The sequence below is a fragment of the Dromiciops gliroides genome, chromosome 1 (assembly GCF_019393635.1).
Source record: "Dromiciops gliroides isolate mDroGli1 chromosome 1, mDroGli1.pri, whole genome shotgun sequence".
NCBI classification, from domain to species: domain Eukaryota; kingdom Metazoa; phylum Chordata; class Mammalia; order Microbiotheria; family Microbiotheriidae; genus Dromiciops; species Dromiciops gliroides.
In genome coordinates, this window is record NC_057861.1 from 755,983,126 (window position 1) to 756,009,825 (window position 26,700).

Here is a 26,700-nt window from a genome sequence, read left to right on the forward strand (position 1 = left end):
ATATTTTCACCAGTGGATGAAGTGTGGGTCCAAAGCCCAGTCTTGACATCTGACTTTTGATCACTGATGGAAACTCTTCTTGGTGAGTGCCTTTGAAGTAGTCTAAACCTAAAAAGAGATGAGCTATTAGCAGGGAGTGAGCCATGCTGTGGGGTCAAGGTGGGCTACGCAGGAGGGCTTGGTTAGCTTTCTTATTAGACCTTGAAGTTCCCTGGAATTGACTGTTGAGTCTCAGAAGTTTATATTTTTTGTATGTGTATTTACACACAGATCGTTTTCCCTGAGAGGACCTAAGAACCTGGAGGCAGGCACTTTAAATTTTCTCTTAGCACAGGGCCTGGCACCCCCGTCTCTCCGCTTAATAAGTTCTTGTTGACTTGAACTGAATTCTTGGTGCCGGGGGAATATAAATTGGGAGTCATTTCCAAGGCATGAATTACGCACTGGCTGTTTTCATTAGTGGTTTAAATTTAAACCGTAGGACCCCAGTTTAAACTGTGGGACCCCAACTGGAACTTGGCAAGAACTCCCTCTCTCCTTCCCTCCCGGAGCCCTCCACCTCCCCAGCTTTCAACTCTTCCTTTCCCCATCTCTGCCAAGAGATCGTGCCTGTTCTGTTTGCCTGGAGAAGAGCAGTCTGCAATTATCAATGCATGTTATGCGGTGTAAGAATTTGTATGGCTATCTTGCATGTCTGAAATGACAGAACATTTTATAGAAAAATTAAACTAGATATTTAATTTAAAATCTAGCCAGTACCTAAATTTGTTTGGCAACAGATTTTAGCATTAAATTTCAAAAGGATGATTATAAAAATCTAGTTTGCAAAATACTATCTTAAAAATAACTTGACAACACCTGTTCCTCAAAGCAGATTTCTTTCTTTCTTAAAAAAAAAAAAATTCTCCTTCGAGTGAGAAACTATTGGATTTTTTTTCCTGGTCAGTGGTTTTTTTTCCCCCCCTTCTTTCTTTAAAATTACCTACCGGGAACCCACCTATCTGCCAAATTTCAACTTAATTGAATTTTTATGGTTCAGTCATAAACCTCTGCAAAGACGTACTGAGCTGGAAACACTGACCTCAGCCTCATTACAGCAGCCCCCTCCCGCTGCCCTCACCGAACACGCATGCTCCGGATACGTGGGGCCACAGTGACGAGCCCGAGGAAGGTAATGGAAAACTCATGTCGCAGTGGAGAATATGATTTGCCATCAGCTATTTTGGCCATTTTATGAAAGCTGGAACACAAGCGTGCGTTGACAAATCCAAGGGGGTTCTTGGGAATTAAAGTCGATCATAAAACTCGATAATATTTTCTGAAGCTTTGTAGAACTGGCCAGCGCCCACCCCTCGCCCCCGCGCCCCAATTGATTCCTGTTTCTTTGACAAAACGCTTCTATGTCAGTGCCAGACTCGGAGGCCATTCGCAAGAAGGGGTCATTCTGCTAGCGCTGGCGCTGATTTCACACTTTTCTCCGTGAAAGTTTTGTACCCTTTCATTTGAGTGTGTAGGCTTGGGGTGGGGGAGGGATCTGTCATCATGGGCTCAAAGGGTGACGTCAGTGGGTCTGGGCTTGGTCCTGGTTCATCGGGAGGACTCTCCGGACAACTTCACTTTGGCCTCCGTCTGTGATCAATCAGTCAATCCATCCTCAAGCCTTCTTCGAGTGCCTGCTATGTGCCAGGGGCTGTGCGAGGCACCGGAGATGCTTATGTCAGAAAGTTAAGGGAGAGCAGGCCTTTGGATATTTGGGAGGAAGCTTGGGCTGGGAGTCTGGCTCTTTTCAGAGGCTGGTGTCAGAAGACGGGGCTTCCCGACGCCTCTGTGGCTCATTCCCCTTGCTCCTTGGTTAGGTCACTCCATCTCTCTGGGTCTCAGTCTCTACAACTGTAAAATGAAGGCCTTTAAGGTCTCTTCTGGCTCCAGCTCCAGGTCCTTGTGTGTATGTGGGGAAATGAGGAAGGGGATTCAGGGACTTTCTCACAGGCTTCTTTCTTAGAAGGTAGAAAGCAAGAACTCAGAGCATTACATTCGGTGTCAGAAGAACCAAGTTCAAATCCAGGCATTTGATTTTTTTCAGGGTTCATTATCCTTCTCTGTAAAATAAGGTCATTGATCTCCTATGAACAGGCTGTTTTCCTTGTCGTTGTTTTAAGTGACTTGCCCAAGGTCACACAGCTAGTAAGTGTCAAGTGTCTGAGGCCAAATTTGAACTCAGGTCCTATTGACCCCAAGGCTGGGGCTCTATCCACTGGGCCACCCAGCTGCCCCTCTTCCTATCATTGTTAAGCTTTGAGAACGAGTCTTCCATGTTTGCTCTCTCCATTCTTCCCCAGTGGCTTGGGTTGCAGCCCCTTGTACTTGGCTGGGAGCCTGGGAATGGGTACAGGTGGGGCACTCAGCACTGGCCCTTGTCAGGATTGGGTTTGGAGGCATCACTTGCTGCACCAGTGTCATCGAATCCCTTTGAGGCTCTGCACTATCACCCCTGGGAGCGCAGACTTGTGGGCAGCACTGCCTATACCCACCATCTCCCTTGGCAGAGACATCGGGCCCTCAGTCCTGTGTTCAGCTCCTGGCTACCCTGGAGGGGTGGCCGCCTTTGACCCAGCCTGGGCGGGGGAGTAAGTTGCCCACCCCAGTCTTTTTTCTCTGAGTCTGAATTGTGAGGCCTCCTCTCCCAATTATCCAATCTTCCCTGCTTCAGCAAATCATCTGAGAATGCCTCAGCCCTCCCTCATCATTGAGTGCTGGGTCACCCAGTAGGAATCCTCGAAGGCCAGATTTGAACTCAGGAAGATGAGTCTTCGGGGTGCTGTGTGCTGTGGCGCCCCCCTGGTGGCCCAAGGTCTCATAGGCAGCAATCATCAGAAGTAGTCACACTGTATGACATCAGTCGAATAGGACCTCAGAGGACATTCAGTCTGATCTCAGTGACAATAAGAAGATTCAGGTTTGTGAAGTGCTGTCCAGCCGCCATCTTGTTTGATCCCCCTGACCATCCTTGGAGGGAGCTAGTGTGGATAGTGTTCCCATTTGACAGATGAGGAAACTGAGGCTCAATGAGATGAAAGGGAGTGCCCTCAGGTCCTATGGCCAGTGTGGCGGGCTCAGAATTTGAACCCAGAGCTTGTGGTACTAAGTTCAGGCTGTCTCCATGAAATCATGCTGCCTCGCCATCCTGGCTTAAAAAGAGTTGTTAACTAGCCAAATGGGCAACTATTTTAAAATGTAATCATGGAAAGGAAAAGAAAAGACGCGAGGCTTCCTGAAGATCCTTCTTTTTGAGCTCAAGTCGTCCGCGGACGGCCGGGAAGACCTTGTTTCCGAACACGACACATAGGGTGCGATTGTGTTTGTGGGGAGCAGCAAACATCCACCCCCTCGGGAGTTCCAAGGCCCTCCAGGAGCCTGGAAAAGACTCGGTGCTCCTTGAATTGGGGGCGTTTCCGCGTCATGCACGTCACCAAGAGGCAGCGATGCCCAAGGGGAATCGCACCGTACTGGGATCCGAAGGCAGGCTCACCAAATGTCAGCACTGGATGGGCCCTCGAGCCAAGCCCACCTCAGAATTAGAGGAATGACCAGAAGCTGTCGGCCGGCAAGCGGGACTTTGTCTTTGTCTTGGTATTCCTCGCTTCTTGGGGGCTGGACTTGGAGTCGAGAATGTCAGGGTTTAAGGTTTGGCTTTGACCCCCTCCAGTTGTTCCGTCAAAGTCATCACCACAAGGGAGTCTGTATCAGGCAAGAGAGTGTGCATTTCGGGAACTCTCCATGACGACAGTGCTGACCAGTAGGAGGTCCCCTGCTCTCTAGTCCTCCAGGACAGCGTGGACGTCAGTGGATTAGTGGGCTGTGGTGTGCTGTGCCCTCACTCTGGGCCAGGCCCTAGAGAGAGATACAGGCACAGAGAGTGCTGGCTGCACTAGGCATGGATGCCCTGGGGCAGGAGCTTAACATTCTTATTTATTGTTTTTTTTTGAAGTCTGTTGATTGGCTGAAAAGGGAGAAACAACCCCCACTCACAAGGAACTTACATTTAATGAAGGGGTAAGTCTCTTCCCTGCCAGAGTATAAGCTACCAGAGGGCAGAGAAGTCCCTGGCATGTGGTTAATGCTTAATAAGCACCTGCTGCTCGATGGATCATGAGGATGATATGCTTACTTACAGGCACCTAGGTGGTACTACTTACTACTACTACTACTATTACTATTACTACTAGTATTACTATTACTACTACTATTACTATTGCTACTAGTATTACTATTACTACTACTACTATTACTACTAGTACTACTATTACTACTACTACTATTACTATTACTACTAGTATTACTATTACTACTACTACTATTACTATTACTACTAGTATTACTATTACTACCACTACTACTATTACTATTACTACTAGTATTACTATTACTACTACTATTACTACTACTACTATTACTACTACTACTACGACTACTACTACCATTACTACTACTACTACTACTATTACTACTTACTACTACTACTATTACTACTACTACTACCATTACTACTACTACTACTACTACTATTACTACTTACTACTACTACTACTATTACTACTATTACTACTTACTGCTACTTACTACTACTACTACTACTACTACTACTACTACTACTAGAAGAGAAGGCACTGCTCAGGTTTGAGCTGCTTGGTGCATTTAATTTTCAGGCCTACCCACAAAGAATTCCTACAAGGACAATTTCAGGCCTAGTGTGATCTGTAACAATTGGAATGACGCCACCTGCTGGGGAGTTCCTGTAGGAAAGCTCCACCATGAGGAGAAGGCGTCTGAGGGCAAGCCATGCGGTCAGGTCCTTGGCATCAGGAAGTGAGGTTTGCTTGGGTGCTGTCGATCAAGGCTACCAGCCAATCTCCTTGGAGATGTGTGTGCATGTGGATGGGATGTGGCGCGTTTCACAGGAGGCTTGTGGGAAGAAGGAAGTGTGGCTCACTCTCTTCTCTTGTGGAGAGTGGCGCTAAAAATGTGCTCTCCCTTTGATAGATAGATGAATCTAGGTCTCTTTCTCTCTCTCTTCACCGAATTCTTATTCTCCTTAATAAATGCTAAAGCTTCTAATTTATTGGCGACCACTCATTAGATATTTTAGACAGACTAGCTAGAATTTCAACCCCTTACACACTGAGAGAAGGTGAACCAGGCATAGGGAAGTAGCGGCCCCACAGAGCCTTTGTCTGGGGACCTGGGCAAGGCTGCGGGACCCAGGGACAGGGGCTGGTGGCAGGCCTGGGCCTGAGCTTGGGCTGCAGAGCCCTTGGTATCATTAGTGGTACTGGCAATGGAGCAGGAGCAAGGGCTCTTTTGAGGGTGCTGTCGGGAGGTCAGCCAGCTCCCCAATATGCCCCTGGCCTCTGGTACTGAAGCAGCCCAGCTTGGAAGCAGAAAGCACAAACTTACCTTAAAGAACCTACTGGGGAAGCTAAGGGTCTGGGCACAGGCCCTTTGGCTCCCTCTCTGCCCAGAGCTGTCTGTCCAAAGGAGTGAGTGTCCTCAGCCCGCAAAGAGATGGATCTTTCTGTGACACTGACCAGGGGTGTTTGTGCTTCAGTCAGAAGCCTTTCCTATTGCCCAGCTAATAGTGTCTTCCCTCAATCACTTTTTTGGGGGGTGTGGGGTGTCAGACCCAAACTTCCAGCCAAGCCTTGGAGGTTTTGCATTCTTTGGAGTTTTCCGAGGGAGGTATGATTCCTGATTGGTGGAGCGAATGCTGACAGTTTGCTGCAAGCCAGAGTGAGGGGTGGACTTGGCTAGAGCTGCTTGGGGGAGAGCCCTCTGTGGTTCCAGACTTGAGGGAGGGAGCAGTCCCCAGGAGTGGGGCAATAACTATTCTCTTCTACACAATCGAGTCCTTTTCTGCTCCCTACCTCCCTGTCACTTCTTATTGACTTTGCTATAGATGTATGAGCGCTTCATTGATAGATTAGATGTTGTTTCCCCAGTGCCTAGCAGACGATAGGTGCTTAATAAATGGCTTTTAAAAAGAATACATTGTTTGGGTGACATCTCTTGTCTTTGCTTTAAATTTGTGTCTGTTGGTTGCTTCTGAGGGGAGAGATGGCCTCTCCAGGTTATGCCTTGCCTCTCATTTTACCTGACTATCCCACAGGTAAGGGGTGCCCACCTGGATGAGTAGGTGTTCTCTCAGTCATGTGTCTTTAGAACCTTGATGTGTTAACACCACAGATCCCCAGTCTCCTTCTCAGAGGGATGAACCATGGCATTGACTTTGAGAAATGTGCCAGTGGTGATAGAGGTTAGGCTGATATGGGCCTTGGCTAAGCAGGATGAAAGAGTGGGGACAAATAAGGCCTTTCCCGAAAGCTTGTCACAGGCTGAGAAAAGGAAAAGGAGAAAGGTCCCCTAAGTGTGAACAATGGCAAGTGAGCCAAATAGCAAGAGCAAGAACGGCAAACAGAGAGGTGGCTCTAAAAGCCGCAGAGGTAATTGGAAAGTGCTTGTTAAAGTAATTAGTAGGAAAAAAAAGCCACCGTGAGATTGCTTGAGGATCCCTCCCTTAGCAAAGCGTACCTCGTTAGAATCACAGCGGAGATGAGAGCGGCCTGTGGGGAAGACAGTTGGGAAATGAGCCAGGTGGGCTCTGCCTGGGAACAAAGGTGCCTCTGTGCTTGACTTCACCTCAAGCTCCTCTCTCCCAATGTTAGAAGCGTTGATTAATATTGAAATGGGTTTGAAATGACTTTGGGAGGCTTTTATCTTGGAGCTGAAGGCTGCAGAGAGGCACTCTGGGAATCTGGCTCTTTTAGCAGAGGCATTCCAGGGCACCCAGCTTGGCCATCCATCCCTGGGCAGTTGGGGCAAGATCCCAGGGATGATGGAGGTCACCACCACTTGCATTTGGAACCATTCAGAACTCAGCTGGACTGGAAGTTATCTGTGCTCTGCCTTGGATAAAATCTCTTGCTCAATAAAACGTGTTAAACTAGGCTGGGAATAGGACAGGGTTGGCCTGGCTCATTTTTATTTAGGAAAATAGGCATAACTTCACTGCTTTGAGGCTTGGTTTCCTCGTTGGGAAAATGGGGATGATAATATCCATAGCCCCTTTTCCACAGGGATGTTTCAACACAAAAATGAGGTCATAGGGGATGTATTAGGAGAACTTTAGTAAATAAGTATCAGTATTCTCATTATCATTATTAGGTCATGTTGCATTTTTAGGCCATGGATACTTGTAAATCACAAAAATATTTCTTTAAAATCTCCTATGGTGATGGTTTTTCTCTGAATTTTGCCCCTTTTCTCAATCATTCTAAATGAATGGATTAGAGAACAGCCTTAATTAACTGGCATTTGAGTAAATGAATGTTCTCAAGTAACAACCTTTTCCCCCCAGGTTGAGTGATTCATGATCTGGAGAAAGCTGAAAGACCTAAGTCATGTATCTAAAAGCTTTAAGAGAAAGGAAACACTTCAAAGCACTTCAATTTACTCAGAACAGCCATCTGGGACCATGACACCTGGAATTCCAGGTCTTTCTAAGGACCTCTAGAAGGGGCCTGACCACCTAGGCCTTTTAAGGTGCCCAGGCCCCACCTTCCCTCAGTTACTTATATTTTTTTAAGTGCTCACAGCTTTGTCCAGGGGCTCATTAGTTCAAAATTCTTGTATACAATCCTGCACTCCAGGAATAAACGATCTTTAAAATTGGCTTCCATCCTGATAGAAATATAAGAAACTAAATTTTAGCAAGTCATCGAAAATGCCTTTTCTTTCCCCAGTATGTACATATAATTTATTCCTTGCCACAATCTTCTCTAAAAAGATTCATGAAACAACAATGACAATAACAACAACAACACTTTGAAAGGTTCCAGAGAACTTGATGCCAGCTGGACCATGTGATAGTGTTTCTTCTATTTGACCTTGGGCAAGGGCTTTTCCTTTTCTAAGTCTCTGCTTCCTCTTCTGTAAAATGAGAGGGGGTGACTAGGTTGCCTCGAAAGTCCTTTCAGTTCTAGATCCAGAATTCTTTGATGAGGAGAAAGACAATCTTCTTGTTGCAAACCTTGATATTTTCAAAACCATTGCGTGGCATAGGTCTGACTAATTTACTCTGGCTTTTTTAATGGGGTGGGGCAGGGGGGAAAAGCCATATAGATTACATGGAAGAAATACTACCTTGGGTTTGCAAGCATGAGGGTCTGTGGACTCCTGCCTTTTCTCATTTGCAGATGAGAAAAACCAAACTTCTTCCAATGGAATGTAGTGGGTGAAATTTCACCTTGTAGCTAGAAATATGTCTTTTCTTGGGAAAACATTCCTATTTGTGATCCTGCTACTAAAAACCACCACCGCCATTTTGTATGCCAACAACTATGCGGACAGAAATGGAAATTCTGTTATTACCTCTCGAGTGCTGTGGAGACATGTTTAAAAAGCTTTTAAGAGGTTTGACTTAGAGCTTGCTAAGTTAAAACAAATTGAAAAGCCCAGCATGAAAAAGGGACTCCACCCCTGCCCCAGAATATCTTTCACCGTTCCCTCATTTATGAATTTTGAGACCAGGCAGGGCTGTACATCTTTGCTTGTTTCATAGGTAAACTGCACGGGAATAGTAAACTTTTAAATGCTTGGATCTGATCACAACATTACTTGTTAGCACTTGATATCATTCTCTCCTTTGAGTTTTGAACTTTCTGATAATTATTCTAATGCTAATGTGAGCAACTGTTTCAGCTTCTAGCTTAGAGGCAAAAGCTGTAATACATCCCTCAAAGTGGCTTCATCGCTTGTTGGCTCTGGTCTTATCTGCTCACACAGGTGAACCAACTATTCCCAGGCTGTAAAAAAAACCCAACCCCGCCCCCCTCCCCAACAACTCAGTTTTAGTCATGATAATAATACTTGCCTCCTTGGAGAAGGGAGCCGTTCTGTGTGTCCATGAACATGGTGAGGTGAAGCCTTTTTCCGTGGGGAAGGGAGAACAGATTCAGGCTGTATCAGGAAATGCGGGCAGTGAGTGAAGTCTGAGACCAGGAGGCTTTCAGGCCAAAATACTAGGTAGATCAAGAAGGAAGGAGAAATTCTTGGCATGTCGCTCTTGGAAACAGCTGAAGATTTTCAAAGTGCTGTCACCTTTGACTGGGGATGCTAACTTTTTGAACAAAAGCAGGCTGTGTTACATTTAGCATTCCAATATGCTAAACCTTTTTTGCTGTTGCTCATATATGATATATTATCCCCCACCCTGTGTTTTTGAATATGTGGCCTTCTTGTCTGAAATGTACTTCCTCATCACCTCTAATAAGCTGGTTGGTCAATCATCAAATTTGTTAAGTACTTACTATCTGCAAGGCACTGTTCTAAGTCCTGGGGACTGTTCTAAGCCCTCAAGGAGCTTATAGTCTAATGGGGGAGGCAATATGCAGAATATCTCTGTATCTATATGTATATCTACATCTCTATCCCTCTCTCTAGGAGATCACTTCCACTATCTAGGTAAATTGGAGGTAATCTCAGAGGGAAGGCACTAGCTGTGGCAGCCAAGCATGGAAACAAGCATTTATTAAGTGCCTACTATGTGCCAGGCACTGTGCTAAGTACTGACAAGTATTGCCTCATTTGATCCTCAAGACCACCCTGGGAGGGAGGTGCTATTAGGCTTAGGGGTAAGAGCTCAGCAGGGGTGAGATTGGGAAGGGCCTTTTGTAGAAGGCTGGATTTGAGAGTAATGCTGACGTGAGGTAAGCCAGGAGGTGGAGAGAAGGAGAGGGGACGTTCCAGGTATGGAGATCATGAGGAATGTGCAGTGGTGTGTCAGGGGGGAGGACAGGCCCAAAGGCCATTGTTACTGGATTGCAAAGGACATAGAGGACAGTGAGGTGTGAGACTGAGAAGGGAGAATGGAGCATATTCTGAAAGGCTTTAAACCCCCAATGGAATTGCACATTTGATTCTGATGATCGTGGAAGTTTCCTGAGTAGGGGTCACCTATGCCTTTGGAAGATCACCTTAGCAGCTGAATGGAGTGGATTGGAGTAGAGAGAGACTTGGGGCAGGCAGACCCTAGCTGCTGTTGCGGGAGTCTAGGGAGGAGGAGAAGGGGTGGATATGAGAGGTATCTTGAGGATGGAAATTACAGGACTTGGGAAGATTGGATATTGGCAAGGTCTGAGGCTCACATGGGATGGTGGGATCCTCATGATCAATTTCCTGTGCTTGTTTTTCAGGCTTTCAGAACCAAGGATGGCTATTTTGTGGTTGGAGCCGGGAATGACCAGCAGTTTGGGACCGTGTGCAAGGTAACAATGGGCAAATTGGATCAGGAAGAGTGGCTCATATGCCATTTATGAAAGTTAGCAGCCTGTTTCTGGTCAGTCAGCTGGGCTAGGAGGCAAACACGCTGACTCAGAATGCTAATGCTTTTGGGAATTGGTGAAATGCCCACATCTCCTTTTATGCACTCTTCTCTCTGGTGTCTTCAGTATTTTGCTCAGGCACGACCTTTTGCAGGAGACTTTTCCCAATTGGCACATCCTTCCCCCAGGTCACCTTGAACCTGCTGTAGTTGTGCTTTGTATGTATTAATACATATGCATGTTGTAAGCATCTTGAGGGTAGGGCTGTGACACTTTTCTCTCTGTATCCTTGGCCCCTAGCCCAGTGCTTGGCACATTTTGTTGTTCAGTTGTGTCCAACTCTTCATGACCCCATTTGGGGTTTTCTCAACAGAAATCCTGGAGTGGCTTGCCATTTCCTTCTCCAGCTCATTTTACAGATGAGGAAACTGAGGCAAACAGGTTAACTGACTTGCCAGGGTCCCATGTGTGATATGTCTGAAACCAGATTTGAACTCAGCCCTATCTGGCACACAGGAAGCACTTAACAAATGCTGGTTGACGACTGAATCCTTGAACTTTGTCTATAGCCAACTCAACCAGTCATTCAGCCTCAACATTTATGAAGCACCTCTATTGTATAAGACCCTAGAGATGCAAGGGCCACAAATGGTGCCATCCCTTCCTTTAAGCACTTTGTACCCTATCCGGGTAATAAACAGACACAAATGATGGTGATCTGAATTGTGGCTTACATTTATATGACATTTTCAGGTTTGCAAAACACTATGCAGACTTATCTCATTTGATCTACCTAAGAACCTTCTGAGTTACTCAGTACAACTATATCATCTATTTTATTGATTAAGAAATGGAAGCTGAGAAATGTATAGTTTCCTGCGTAGAGTCACATGTTGTTGTGTCAGAGGTGGGATTTGAACCCAGGTTTTTTGACTCCCAGTCTAGAATTTTTTTCCCATGATGCCTTTGCTTTAGGGAAAGGAGAGGTTCAAATGAGGTGCTATAAGAAAACTTGAGGAAGGAGAGACCATCTTACCTGGCGTTATCAAGGAAGGCTTCATGCAACATTGCGACCAAAGCCAAAGCTAGAGGTGGGGACAGAAGGGTTTTACTTTTTTATAAGGAAAGATAGAACTATATTTTTCTCTCAGTGAACTCAATAGTTCCAAATGGGTTCAACTGTCATCTCTATGTTGATGACTCCAAAGATCTATATATTTAGGGCATAACACAGTGCTTGCTCAATACATATTTCTTGATGTATTGTTCTATCCTTAATCTGTCTCTTAAATTTTGGTTCTGAATCATTGCCTGTTGGATGTTTATAATTAGATGTCTAATAGGCACCTCAATGACAACATGTCTCTAGTTCTCTCTCTCTCTCTCTCTTTTTTTTTTTTAGTGAGGCAATTGGGGTTAAGTGACTTGCCCAGGGTCACACAGCTAGTAAGTGTTAAGTGTCTGAGGCCAGATTTGAACTCAGGTCCTCCTGACTCCAGGGCTGGTGCTCTATCCACTGCGCCACCTAGCTGCCCCTCTAGTTCTCTCTCCATCTGTATCTGTGCTCTGCAATGTTCTTCATACTATTAAAAGGGGTCCCCCACTTTTTTGTCTTTCTGTCTGGAAGGCCCTCCTATTTTAACCTTTAAATTCCAGGTCCAGTGCCATCCCTCCCACCAAGTCATCTTTGACCCAACCAGTTGGCAGTAGCCTTTCTTTCACTCTTGGGCTTCTGAGAGTACTTGATTTGATCTTTGAGTGCACTTATCATGTGCAATTTTGTGTTGTGGTTACTAATGTGTTTACGATATCATTCCTTGGATCCTCAGCATCATGAGGACAGGATCTGATGCTTTATCCATACTTTTTGTATCTTAAGTACCTAGAGCAGTGCTCTTCACACAGTTGGCTTTTGGTGTTTGTTGAATTGAATTGATTAATAGAAATCATTATGTCCACCAGCACTAATTGTAACTTCCATTTATATAGTACCTTAAGCTTATAAAACATTTTCTATCTCCTTCAATTAGAGGCTTCAATTTGATTCTTGCAAGAGTTCTGTGGGGGTAGGTAACATTAATTTAACTTTTTTAGTATAAATTTTTATTTTTATTGAGATCTTTTGTCCTCATGTGATTTATAGTTCCCAATATATCTCTCTTCCCTCTCATTCCTCAGGAGCCATCCCTTGGTGTAAACGATGAAATAACAAAACCAATCAACACATCAGCTAGACCCAATATTCTGCTCAGTATTTTATATTCTGAAACCCTGACATCTGCAGAGAGAGGAGAAAGGTGCCTCTCGTCTCTTCTCAGGGCCAAGCTTGGTCATCCCCTTCCATTTTGCTGCTGTTGTGTCAGCTCTGACAAGTCCCTCCATGTTTCTCAGTGTCCTCCATATTTATTCTTTCTGTTGGCTCAGTAATATTCTTTTACACCCTTGCCCCATGATTCCTTAAATTGTTCCTCACTCAGTGGGCATCAATATTGGTTCCCAGTCTTTGCTGGGCAGTGCCCACCTTATTCTTCCCTACTTTGGTGACAGGGAAGCTGAGGCTTAGAGATGTCAGGTGGACTGCCCATTAATGACAGAGCTGCAGCTTCACCAGGCCAGTGTTCTTTCTAGTGGGGATTTTAATAAAACTTTGCAGTATGGTCCTCTAATAAGTACTTGCTTATGTTCCACATAGTTTTGTTCTTATTTTAAGGTCATAATCACAGCCTCACAAAACAATGCTACTTCCACAAACGCAGTTTCCAAAAGCAGGTCCTTGGGGAAATCATTTTCAAACCATTTCATTTCGGATATTTATTCACGTAGATACATCTTCCAGGGTTTGGAGACTTGGCTAGACATTCCATTCTTGGCCTAGCTGTTCTCTCAATTCACTTATAGGACCATATGTTTTATATGTTATACACATCAGCATCAAATAGTGACTAAAGGGCTAGCCTTGGAGTCAGGAAGTCCTGGGTTCAATTCCTGCCTCTGACATAGAATAATTCTGTGACCACAGAATGGGCATTTCAGTCCTCCAGCAACTCTCTCTATTAAAAAAAAATATTTATTTTTAACTTAATTTTTTTTCAGCAACTCTCTTATATGAGAAGCAGTCAACAAGCATTTTTTTAAAGTGTTTGGTCTATGTCAGGCACTGTGCTGCCCCCTGGGAGATATAATGCTAATTAGGTACAGTGTCTGGTACATAGTAAGGGATGAATAAATGCTTGTTGACTGAATCATTGACAAAGATAAAAATGAACTAGTCCTTTCTTTTAATGAGCCAAGTTACAGAAGAGGTGCTGATCTGAATGTGTGGAAGGAGTCTCCATACCAGGATTTCCCCACAGTGATGAAATCACTGATCGGAAACACATATACACACAAAAATGTTATCTTTGGTCTGAGTTTTATGTTTCACCTCTTCAGTATGTCAATCCAGGGAGGAAACAACACCTGAAGAGAATTTCTATCCCTCAATAAGCATCTACATAATATCTACTCTTGTCTAAGCATCATGCTAAGTATTCAGAGATAATGAATAAAGGAATCCGTGCTCTCAAGGAATTTACTTTCTAAAGGGGGAGCAAGAAAACAAGGACCTACATTAGCAGATATAGAATAATATTTGGAAAATAAATGTCAACTAGTTAAATAGGAGGTAGATCAAGGAGGGCACCAGACCATTTGTTTTTCATTTCAAGGAAGTTGATTGAAATGTGTTTCTAGGCAAGGAGAAAGTTTTGTTTTTTTCTGCTTTATTTTGTTTTTTTAAATTTCTCCTATTTACTTTCCTATCTTGCCTGGACAGCATTCATGCTTTTCAATTGACCACAGCACCCTGGGCATCATTTGAAATTTTTAAGATGCCCATGAATTCCTTTGGAGACCCTATTGGGAACCATATTTAATGCAGTCAACTTAACACATCCCAAAAAAATGGAAATTACTCCTTTTATATGAGAGGTTAACTGCTGGGGCTGAAAACCACAGCAAAGTGGGGGCCACTGAGCAGGGAAGGTGATAAATGACGCCGATTCTGATTGCAGGAAGGCTTGGGCTGGCCAAGGTGGGAAAGAGGCGAGTCCCCGTAATGGGGCCCTGAGTGAGTGTAGGGAAGATGGATTCCAACATTTGATCTGGGATCAAAGACTCCTCATTAGGAAGGGTCACCGTCAGAAATCTGAACCATACGGAAGCCGCTGCCTGTGAAGTCACTTACGGCTGCAGCAGCTCCTCACTCTAAACAATCGCAGACCCTCACCGGGCCCATATGGTTGGGAGCTGGCTCTTTGCAGAGGGTGGGGAGCTGGGGGGAGAGCAAATTACTGGCTGACATATTCCTCCCTGTTGTTGAAAATAGCTGCAGTGAATCCTTTTTATGTTTGATTCATTGCCGTGGATCAATGTGGAGTGTTTGAACTTCCTCATAAATAACCATAAAGAAAAATATTTTGTGAGATCTTTCTTCCAAAGCAGTGCTGCTCACCATTAATTTTACTGCTTGAGTCTGGCTTATCAACAGGATGGGCCAATGGATGGGAGAGAGGACCAGGCCAGGTAGGCTCCATGACAGACCCTGTTTGGTTTTTCTGCTGGACTTGGAGTCAGAGGACTTGACTCTGCCACTAATTGTGTGGCCTCCATAGCTCACGACACCTCTTCATACAGTCACAGCTTTGAGGCCAAGTAGGACAACTCTCACATGTTACAGAGAAGGAAACTGAGGCAGACAGAGATAAAGTTACATCCAGTAACAATCTGAGGCTGAATCTGAACCCAGTTCTTTCTAACTCAAGTGTAGAACCCCATCTACTGCACCATCTTGTTGCCTCTGAGTTGTCCTGAAAACTCCTATCTGCTCTCCTTCACAACTTGGAATCATGGGTCCTTTGTCTTTAAAGAGGGGAATCTAGTCTAAGGAAATCCATTCATTTGACAAAAGATTTACTGAGCCCATTGGTCTCTCTTGAAATTCTCTCATGCTAAGTCACCGTTCTTGGCACAGTGCTTGGCATGCAGTAAGTGCATAATAAGTACGTTTTTATTCATTCATCAATAGCCCAGGCTCTGACACAGAAAGCAGACCCCAGGATTTTATCCACGGCTGAATCTTGGAAAATAAAAAGACAAGTTGGTGAGGAAAGCTTGGGCATGAATGAGAGAGGTATTGAAATGACTCATCATGAGGTCCATGTGGGGTTGGGGGTAAGCTGCAATGCTTAGTGTTGTGGTGGATGCACCTGGGCTCACACACAAGACCCAAAACATGAGCAGGAGGAGAGCAGAATGAGATGGATATGGAGCTGACCCAATGCATGGCTGGCAATCAACACAATCTCCGCAGAGGCAGGAGCTCTCGTTTTGTTTTCTGTGTATCCCTAGAACCTTGTGCAGTTCAAGTAGAGGCTTACTAAATGTTTGGTGATGCTCCAATGGTGAAATAATAGTTCTGTGTCATCTAGGTCTCTGGTAGAGGACCCCAGGGCACACATACATATATACAAACACATACATACACACAAAAATATGCATATATGTGTTTATAATATTATATAAAATGTAATATAGCTCCTATAATTTAGTGAATGCATAGATGATGATCTTATGTATATAACAAATATAATTCATACAAACACACGTATAAAAAATGACTCAGTGAGTACATAGATGGTAATTGTATTAGATACTCAGAGGTCACACATGTGGGAAGTATAGCTGACGTGTTTGACAGAAGTATCAAGATCTAAACAGATATTTACAAAGCTAGAATGAGGCACTGAATCTAAGAAGATTAAATTAAGGGACTTCCTTCTTAATTTTTGTTTTACTTTTATTTGTAGCCTCAGTTCTTAGCACAGTGCCTGCCATGAAGGAAGTAGTTAATAAATGGTTATGGACTTGACTTTGACAAATATAAAGTCCTGCATTTTGGAGGAAGAAAGAACTGAGCTGCACAAGGACAAAGTGAGGAAAGTGTGGCTGGCAGTGGTTTCTGTGCCAAAGTCTTCAGTGACCACCAATAAGAGTAGCATGAGTCAACAGTGCTACCTGGAGCCCTCAGACTTTCTTTTGGTCTTAGGCTGCATTAATAGAGGGCATATTGTCTAGAATCAGGGAGTTCCTTTATATGTGCAGTAGGAGACAGAAAGACCTGAGTTCAAATCCTGGGCAAGTCACTAAACTTTCTTCCTCAATTTCCTTATCTAGAAAATGGGGATAATAATAGCATCTAACTCTCCAATGAGTTCAGAAGAGATAATATTTGTGAAGTATTTCACATGGTGCCTACCACACAGTAGGCATATAATGAATGATTGTCCCTTTCTCCCTTCATTGTCTCATCTGTAAAGTGGGGATAATAATAGCACTTTCATGATAGGATCACTGGGAAGATTAAATGAGCTGATGCCTTCAAAGAGCTTTGCACATTTTAAGGCTTTATATACATGGTAGAATTGTTGTTATTGCTGATGTCACTGTTGTTCTAACCATTGTCATCGTTCTCATTGGGGTCATTCCCATTGTTGTTGTTCTAACTCTTGTAGTTGTTGTTATTCTCATTGTTGTCATCGTCATTGTCTTGTTGTTGTCATCAGCAGTACTTGTGCTCCTCTGCCCTGGTCAGGCCATGTCTGAAGTATGGTGATCAGTTGTGGTGCAGCACATTCCAAGTCAAGAAAACAGTATGAGCAAAGACATGGAGATGGGAACTCAAAAGGAGCATTTAGGGTTAGAAAGTAAACCTCTGAGGTGTGTGGGAAGAACAGAGAAATTTTGAAGTGTGTGGACAGAAGCTCCCATCTGGTAGCATCAAGCTTCTTAGTAACGTAGGAGACAGAGTAATATGCTGAGCAGAAGGACGATGTTTGGTGCTGGAGGAAACGATAAATCACTTTAAACAATTTTGAGGAATGTCAGAGAAGGATTGCCAAGCAGCGTTAAGGGCCCAGCTGAAGTTAGCCTGAATGAATTCAGAACAGAGTCCCTCAGCTCTGGTTTTTTCTTTTCTTAGGCAGGACTCCATAGCACAGGGGAAGGAGTGGAGAAAGTAAATACTTGGGCTTTCCCAGGATTGGGCAATGTTAAAATAGATGGAGTGAAGGGGCAAGGGGATGAGAGTGGTCCACTGAGAGCATGGATGAATGGCTGTTCTGGGCATCCAGCCTGGCTAAGAGAGGCAAGAGAACACATGGCTGGGAGGGTCCAAGGGACTAGGGGGCTTGATGTGGTCAGGGATCAGGGTTAGCATAAGAATAATGATGTGGGAGAGGCAGAAGGATTGAAGAGTCAGAATTCAACATCTTGCAGGTGGAACAGTGCTAAGGGTTGACAGGTTACAACATAGAGCCAAGTTTGTGGATGAATGATGTGGAGAAAAGATGGAAGTGATTGGAGATGAGAAAGGTAAGAAATCATGAAGACGGGGCACTGGAAAGGTTATTAGTGGGAGTGATAAAATCTTCCAGTAAGATGGCAGGGCATGGAGATGGGTGAAGTATTGGGGATGAGGCTTGCAAGAAGATTGAGAACCAAGTTCTAGAGCCATCAAGGAAGGGGGAGAGAGTTCTAGAGGTTGGTAGACTAAGTTGGGTCCTCCCTTCCTGATGGTCCTAATGGTAACCATTTCATTGATTCTCTAGTCTCTATTCACTAATGCCCTAGTTCTTTTGTCTTCTTGTCTTTCTGCTTTATTGGTGTGAATAAAATCCGGCTCTACTATCTGTACTCTAGGTTATGGGCTATCAACAGAGACAGCGCTGCTCATTTTGGGGATGGAGGTCATAGTTGTGGACAGAATACTTCATCACTGGAATGTGCTGAATGATGAGTGAGAGTGGAGCCTGTGAAGTAAAGAATGGTCCCTGGCCCAAATCAGTATATAATAGTGGTCTTATATATCTGACATGTAGGGTATTTCCAAAGATGGTCCTTGCTTTTGTATCAATCTTGCTCCTAACTCAATTTATAGCTTGCCTTGTTTTGATTTTATCATATAACATACTTTGTTTTCCCCCCTTATTTTGAGCTTTTTCTTCAAGTAAGAGCTCTACTATTATTTGAAGCTTCATTGTGATGCAGAGATAGTCCCTGGTTCTCTGAAGCAATGTTCAGGACTAGGCATTTGACAACTCTCAATGTCTCCCTGAAATGAAGGTCCTTTTAAGACTATCAGTGTTCTTCTGGTGCTCGTCTATGATTTTTAGAGCTAGAATACTAAAATCTGTGAGGGACTGAAAATAAGGTTCCCAGGAGATGTGAGTAGCTCCTGACATATTACAAATGAGGAGTCACTAAGAAGAAATAGCATAAAGAAAGTCATTCAAAAACATGAGAGAAGAAAAGAAGATGGGCTGCTCAGATGGTGAGAGCAAAGGATAACTATACCCCTTTTGCATCCTTATGATATCAAGTAAAAGGGTGAGGGTAACTGAGTCAGTCAGTCAAGTAATCCCATTCTGCTTACAGTAAACAATAAGATGCTAAATAAACCGATTTTTATTATAGGCTTTGGACTGGCTTTCCAATTGGAGTTGCACAAAAATCATGTTTTGATAGGCTGAGGAAAGTTGGGGTCCTCTATAAAGTATCAAGCTACATAGAACCAATCCATTCCAGGAATTGGAACAAGTATGACATTCTAGCTCACCTTCCTGAGAAGGAATAGCCTGGGTGGGTCCATGTTGGCCTTGGATCTTCTCTCTGTTCTTCCCCCAGAACACTTTGGCTGGAGGAGAATCTTGCAAGGCTACATGGGTCCAGAAAATGCTGGACATCTCATTGTTGAACCAATATTCTAGTAGCCTGGATCAACTGGTGACAGTGTCTGTATTCAAAGTCAAGGACAGATAAATTTGGATTCAGTCCCACAAGGAACCCAGCAAAGAAATTATGTCCTGCCTTCTGGAGTACCTCATGAGTGGGAGAAAAGAACTTCCAGCAATGGGAGCTGTGCTACCCTTTGGCCACATGTGCTCTGAGCTTGAGCCCATCCCTGGAGGCTGTATGTGTTGGTGGGAGAGTGTGTCCCAGACTTTGGTTGTGGGGGGAGGTTTTCTATCAACTGTTCTGATCATTCATCTTAGGAAACAGCCCTTTCTAAAAGCTCATTCTCGTTCTCGTTCTCGTTCTCGTTCTCGTTCTCGTTCTCCTCCTCCTCCTCCTTATTTCTTCTTTCTTCTTCAATTGGGGTTAAGTGACTTGCCCAGGGTCACACAACTACAAAGTGTCAAGTGTTTGAGGCCAGATTTAAACTCAAGTACTCCTGACTCCAGGGCCGGTGCTCTATCCACTGCGCCACCTAGCTGCCCCTAAAAGCTTCTTAAGCATAGCTAACTCAAGTGATTCTATTGACTTAGAATCTTAGGGAGAATCCTAACAGTGGGGCTTGAGCCAGTGCCTTTAGAGAATCTCCCCAGCTTTCTTAAAGGTACCTCTAGAACCTTGAGAGGGAGTTGTGATCTTACACAACTATGTAAAGGGCTGCAACATGAAAGGGATTAGACTTGGTTTATTTGACGCTGAGAGACAGAACTAGGAGCAGTTAATGAAATGTGAAGAAAGACTTAGGCTAAGTCTGATATGCATATACAAATTGGACCCAGTGCTATGACGTTCTCTCCCAACTCTGAAATTCTGAATTCTGGGATCTGCAATAGAATGACAGGCACACCGGGTGCAGATGGAACGTACTGACTATTGATCAATTCACCCCAACGCCCATCGCTGCTAGCCTCTCAGCCTAGATTACAGTCTACCCTGACACAAGCCATTCTGAGGATCCCATGGAAGGACTTGGTTCTAGCTTCTGATCTCTTCATTGTTAGTGTAGCATTTAGGCAGCATTGTTGGGAATGGTCAGGAGCTCGGAAAGGTCATAACCAGAAAAGTTAATATTCAAAATTATACAAACATATACATGAAACCATTATTCAAAATATTGACTCAGCAGACACCATGTTCTTAAGATTGATGGTGACTGTCAGCCTCTAACGTCTGCTCATGAGACAGTCACACAACAGCTCATTTCAAGTGTATCTCTGGATATGATTGTCTATCCTGAAGCTATGAATGTCAGTTTCCTCACCCACTAAAAGATCCATTAGTTTTATGGAAAAATTATTCCCCCACTAGTGTATTTCAGACTGGTATAATCTATTCTTTTAAAAATAGTATTTTATTTTTTCCAATTACATGTAAAGATAGTTTCAAAATTCATTTTTGTAAGATTTTGAGTTCCAAATTTTCATAGCTCCCTCCTTTCCCTCCCCCCACTGAACCAAAAAGCAATCTGATATAGGTTATACATTACAATCATGTTAAACATATTTCCACATTAGTTATGTTGTGAGAGAAGAATCAGAACAAAAGGGAAAAACCACAAGAAAGAAGAAAAAAGCAACAATGAAAAGTGAAAATAGTATGATTTGATCTGCATCCAGACTCCATAGTTCTTTTTCTGGATATGGAGAGCATTTTCCATCATGAGTCTTTTGCAATTATCTTGTATCATTATATTGATGAGAAGAGCTAAGTCTATCACAGTTGATCACCACACAGTGTTGCTGTTACTGGGTACAATCTATTCTTGAGATTTTTTTTTTTCAGGGCAATGAGGGTTAAGTGACTTGCCCAGGGTCACACAGCTAGTAAGTGTCAAGTGTCTGAGACTGGATTTGAACTCAGGTCCTCCTGAATCCAGGGCTAGTGCTTTATCTCCTGCGCCACCTAGCTGCCCCCAAGGTACAATCTATTCTTAACCAAATGCCAAACAAATACTTTATCCCAATAAATTTGTGACCTCATTAATATATATGCTCCCTCGATGAGCAGAACCAGAAGAACATTATACACCGTATCATCAACATTATCTGTTGTTCAACTGTGATAGACTAGATTCTTCTCACCAATCCAATGGTACAAGAAAGTTCCGAAGGATTCATGATGGAAAAGGCTCTCCAAATCCAGAAAAAAAAGAAACTGTGGAATATAGATGCTGATTGGACCATACTATTTCTTTTGTTTTTGGTGCTGTTGTTTTTCTTTTTTGAGGTTTTTCCTTTTTGCTCTGATTCTTCTCTTATAACATGACTAATGCAGAAATATGTTTAATGTTTTATACATACATACATATATATATATATATGTATATATAAAACCTATATCAGATTACCAGATTACCTGCTGTCTAGGGGAGGGGGGAGGGAAGGAGAAAAATTTGAAATTGGAAATCTTATATAAACATGTTGAAAACTATCTCTACATGTAACTGGAAAATAATAAAATACTTTAATTTAATATATATATGCTCCCTCAGTGGTGCCATTTGCAATTCATCCTGAATGACTTTTGTCTATTGCCATCCACCCATAAGATCACCACAGGGGAACCCCTAAATGTGTTAGGAGCCCATGTCACCTCAGTTATGTAGTCCATATAAGTTCTATGCAACTTTGTTCTAAATCCTATTCTTACATATTGTTGGATTCTGCTGTCTAATCCATTATACTACTCTTCCATTTTATGGTGAATCCATCCCATTCATGTTAATGATTATGATTGCTAATTGTGCATTTCCCTTCCTCCTGTTTTTCTTTCTTTCTTTCTTTCTTTCTTTCTTTCTTTTTTTTTTTTTTTTGGTGAGGCAATTGGGGTTAAGTGACTTGCCCAGGGTCACACAGCTAGTAAGTGTCAAGGGTCTGAGGTCGGATTTGAACTCAGGTCCTTCTGAATCCAGGGCCGGTGCTCTCCTCCTGTTTTTCAAGTCAACAATCTCTCAAGTACCTTCTATATGCCAGGTACTGTGATGAATGCTGGGGATACAAAGAAAGGCAAAAACCAAACCCAAAAAACCCCAACACCTGCTCTCAAGGAGCTTATAGTCTAATGGGGGAAGCAACATGAAAATGATGGTGTACAAACAAGCTGTAGGCAGGATAAGTTGGTAGATGATCTCGTATTGGTAAAGGATTCCTGCAAAAGATGGAGGCCTGAAGGAAAAGAGTTTGTGAAGGGGCCAGGTTAGGAAGGTCTTTAAAAGCAAAAATCGGGGCAGCTAGGTGGCGCAGTGGATAGAGCACCGGCCCTGGAGTCAGGAGTACCTGAGTTCGGATCCGGCCTCAGACACTTAACACACACTTACTAGCTGTGTGACCCTGGGCAAGTCACTTGGCCCCAATTGCCTCACCAAAAAAAAAAAAAAAAAAAAAGCTAAACAGACAGTTTTTATTTGATGCTGGTAGTGATAGCGAGCCACTGGAATTTGTTGAATGAAGGGAATGACGTGGTCATACCTGTACTTTTGGAAGATCAATTTGACAGCTGAGTGGAAGACGAGCTGCTTTAGTCAGGGCCCAGTTGAGATTTCATAATATAAGTTTCTAGTGGACCCATGTCAGCAAGGTTTCCTCATTCCCTTCAGCTTTGTCCAGCAGCATGTCAAGTGTAGCAAAGTCACTGGATGGTGGGAATAATCCAAAGATGGGCTTTGTAGAGCAAGATTGGTAAAGTGAAAAGGGGGCAGGGCACTCCAGAAGAGGGTAATGTAGAATTAAACTGCTTCTCCTAGGGTCAACATGGGGAAGGGAGGAAAATATAGCCAGTGTAGGGGTGACAGCCTGGGAAAGTGATGAGTGGAGGGATTGGAAGTCATGGTGAAGACAAAGAAGGCTTGAGCTGGTAAGGTAGAGGGAGAGGTAGAAAGATAACAGATTGTGATGAGATGAAGCAGTTTGAGAGTTCATGAACATGGAGGTGGAAGACTTGCAGGTGATTGCAGAATTAAGGGTGGGCATAATAAAAGCACCTACCTCCCATGGTTGTTGTAAAGGTGAAATGGGATAATATTTGTAAAGCATTGATTACAGTGTCTTTGTAAATTAAACTTCTCTTTGATTCCTCACTCTACTACCTCTAGCCTGCTCTGTTCTGCTCCAGCCATTCACAGGTAAAAGACCAGTTTGGGTCTGTTGACACCCCCAAGAGATGAAAGAAAAGGGGAAAGGGCCCATATGTACAAATATTTCATAGCAGTTCCCTTTGTGGTGTCAAAGAATTCAGCACTGATGGGAAGCCCATCAGTTTGGGAATGGTAAGCAAAGTGTGGTATATAAATATTGGGTGATGCTATTAGATTATAAGAAACAATGAAAAGGACAGCTTCAGAGAAACCTGGGAAGGCTCCTATAAACTACTGCAGAGTGAAGTGAGCAGAGCCCAGAGAACAATGTGTACGACGTGGCCAACATGGCTTATGCGTAGTTTGAGGGAGTCCATCCTTCTGTAGCAACCTCCTTGTGCCGGTCAAACATGACGCTTTCTATCATATTTTCCTCTTGCCATTGACTCAGTCATCATCCAACCCAGTGGCAATTCCATTATTTACAGATTCCGAAGGAGATGGTTATTGGGTTTTTTTTTTTTTTGATGAGGCGATTGGGGTTAAGTGACTTACTCAGGGTCACACAGCTAGTAAGTGTTAAGTGTCTGAGGCCAGATTTGAACTCAGGTACTCCTGACTCCAGGGCCAGTGCTCTATCCACTGTGCCATCTAGCTGCCCCAGGGATGGTTATTTTGTTCTAGAAATCTCTTCCAACCTGACACCTCTCTTCTTCTTCCCCAAATTCATCAGGCTTTTCGCCTGTGTGTTGTGATCTGTTTTCCAGTATCTGATCCTTCATCCCTTCACTCACTCATTCATTTATCTTTATTAGGAGCCTATGGGGCCATGTGGCACCATGAAAAGAGCTTTCATTATGGTCAATGTATTTGGGTTCCCATCCTGCCTATACCATTTTCTGTCAGTGTGATCTTGGGCCAGAGAGTTCACCCTTGGGTCCTCCATTTTCTCATCTGTAAAGCGGGGAGACCAGACACGATGTGGCCTCTAAATTTCCTTTTGTCTCTATATCAATGATCCTGTGATAGACCCGGTCTTGTACCAAGTGCTGAGAACCAAAGGAACCCCCAATGTGGCATTGTCTGCACTCAAGGAACTGAAATTATATCGGGAGGTGGAGTTACTTACATGACATAGCACGTAAGTTCAAAACTATACACAAAATTAATGCAGAGTAATTTAGAGAGTACTAACAGTTGGGGGCAATAAAGGCCTCTTCTAGGAGGTAACACAAGCTGAAATTTAGAGGAAGTTGGGGATCTTAAGATGTGGTGGTAAAAAGGCATAGATAACTGTCTTTTCAAAGGCATGGAGGTGGGAAATGAATAGTATGTGTGAGGAGTCACCCAGTTTGACTGGCTTATAAAGTCTGCAGGAAGTAATGAAGAATCAGCCTGGAAACAAGATGTGGAGGGCTCTAAGCTCCAAACAGGGCAGTTCCTAGTGGGTCTTAGAGACAATTGGGAGCCACGGGGACTTCATGAGCCGGGGAATGAGATGGTGCTTTAGGAATGCCACCTCAGCAGCTATACAGAGAATGGATTGGACTGGACAAAGCCTGGAGACAGGGACGAGAAGAAAGGTGTAACAGACAGGGTAGGAGCTGATGAGCACCTGAATCCGGGTAGTGACTGTGAGTCAGGAGACTAGAGATGGGCAGGTAGAATTGACAAGATGTGGCCCCTGACCAAATGAATGTTAAAGGCGCATTTCCAACGTGTGTCTTAAACACATCTTAAAAATGGGTGCTTTATCATTTCTTTGTAATGAGAAGAATCTTCCCAGTCCACCAGGGTAAAGAAAGCCCTATTACAGTAATACCTCAGTTACCCAAGAGAGGGGAGAGGGTTTCTTTTTTTCACCTTCTATAACATGGACAATCACTTTGTGGCCCATGATCCTCCTGCCCCACTTGGATAGATTTCAGAGGGTCTATGGGTTTTTTAAAAAAATATTTTGATAACTGGCTTTAATAGAATTGTTTCCTTTGTGATCATACGGATTGTATTTTATGCATTTAAAACCATGATTCAAAGAAAGGGCATGTGAGCTTTAGAAGATCAATTGCTCCCGGGGTCCTTGACCCAGACAAGGGCTAGAGAATGAACAGAAGCACGGGAGTAGAGGCATCTCTGGAGAATCACCTGGAGGTAACTTTGGTTTGTTGAGGAAGGACAGAGAATGACTTGGATGGCTAATTATTTTTAGTGGCATTGACAAAAGAGATGGTCACATGGCTGTTAAATTGACTCAATGGGAGGACTTTATTGTCATCTTCACCGAGGGAGTCCCAGACCAGGAGCCACAGTTCCCAGTGGGCTGTGGGTAGGGTCAAGTTGACAGTCCTGATCTGTGGTGCAGTTGAGGCAAGGGAGTTTGGGTTTCTGATTCACGAACTGTCCTGTTCCCCTGCTTTGGTGAGGATCTGTGAGGACAGTTACTGAGAATTCCCTTGACCGTCGCTATTGAATGTTGCAAAATCATAATAACCAAACTTGGCCCAAAGAAAGACTATGAGAATTCACCTCCCTCCCTTCTTTACAGAAGTGGTGCATTGTGGGGATGGAAATAGAATATTATGTAATAGCAGATCTGGGTGATGTGTTGGTTAGTCTTGCTGACCTGCTTGCCTCCCCCTCCCTCCTTTTAAATCTTTGTTATAAGGGATGACTCTCAATGGAAATTGTACATAATGTAGAAAATATAAATACAACTCAAAACAATAAATAAAGGAAGCAATAAACTAAAGAAAGGGTGAAGGGAAGGGCAATAGATGGGGTTCTGCTACTTTAATTGGTGATGGCCCATTCTATCTTTTATCACTGCTGAAAGAAATATGAGAGTCCATGCACATACAGGCAAGAGAAATCACACCTTGGAGAAGGGCCTGTTATTTTAGGTTGTCTTTTCTCCTTTCCCTCTCTTCTGTATATCTGAGATGATAAATGACTAGGTTTGATTTAACCTGTGGGAAACAAATGACCCCATTAAATGTATATATTTAAAACAAATGCCTAGGCTAATAGAGGCCTCAGCAGCTCCCAGGGGGTACCCAGGGCCCCACTCCCATCCCATAAATGCTCCTTCCGATGTTCTAACACAACTGTGAGACTGTCTCCACACATTCTTGGTAAACTTCTTTTCCATTCCCAGGCTGCTTGGCGCAGTCATTATAGCCTTGTTCCGTTTCCAAGATGCCTGATGGGACTTCCAAGATCTATTTTTCCTTTATAGGGGAGGAAGAGAAGGGGAAGTGAACTCCAGCATTTTTCTTCATTATTTCTTAAGGGAGAAATAGTAAAGAAAAATAGCAACCATCTTACAGGGGGAAAAAGTGGTGTGTGTGGGTGTGTGTGTGTGTGTGTGTGTTTTTCATCCGATATTGTAGCCTTTGAGAGCATGCACCTACCCCAACTGGACAG

General features: G+C 43.5%; 1 protein-coding gene across 3 annotated transcripts in view; it reads left to right on the plus strand.

Moving 5' to 3' along the window:
* The window catches only part of SUGCT (succinyl-CoA:glutarate-CoA transferase), a 623,067-nt gene that overhangs the window by 192,785 nt on the left and 403,582 nt on the right, over positions 1-26,700 (plus strand). For all 3 annotated transcript variants that reach the window (XM_044004982.1, XM_044005065.1, XM_044005154.1), the window contains exon 10: positions 10,248-10,319. In XM_044004982.1, the coding sequence (XP_043860917.1) occupies positions 10,248-10,319 (72 nt within the window). The remainder of the gene's footprint in view (positions 1-10,247; positions 10,320-26,700) is intronic.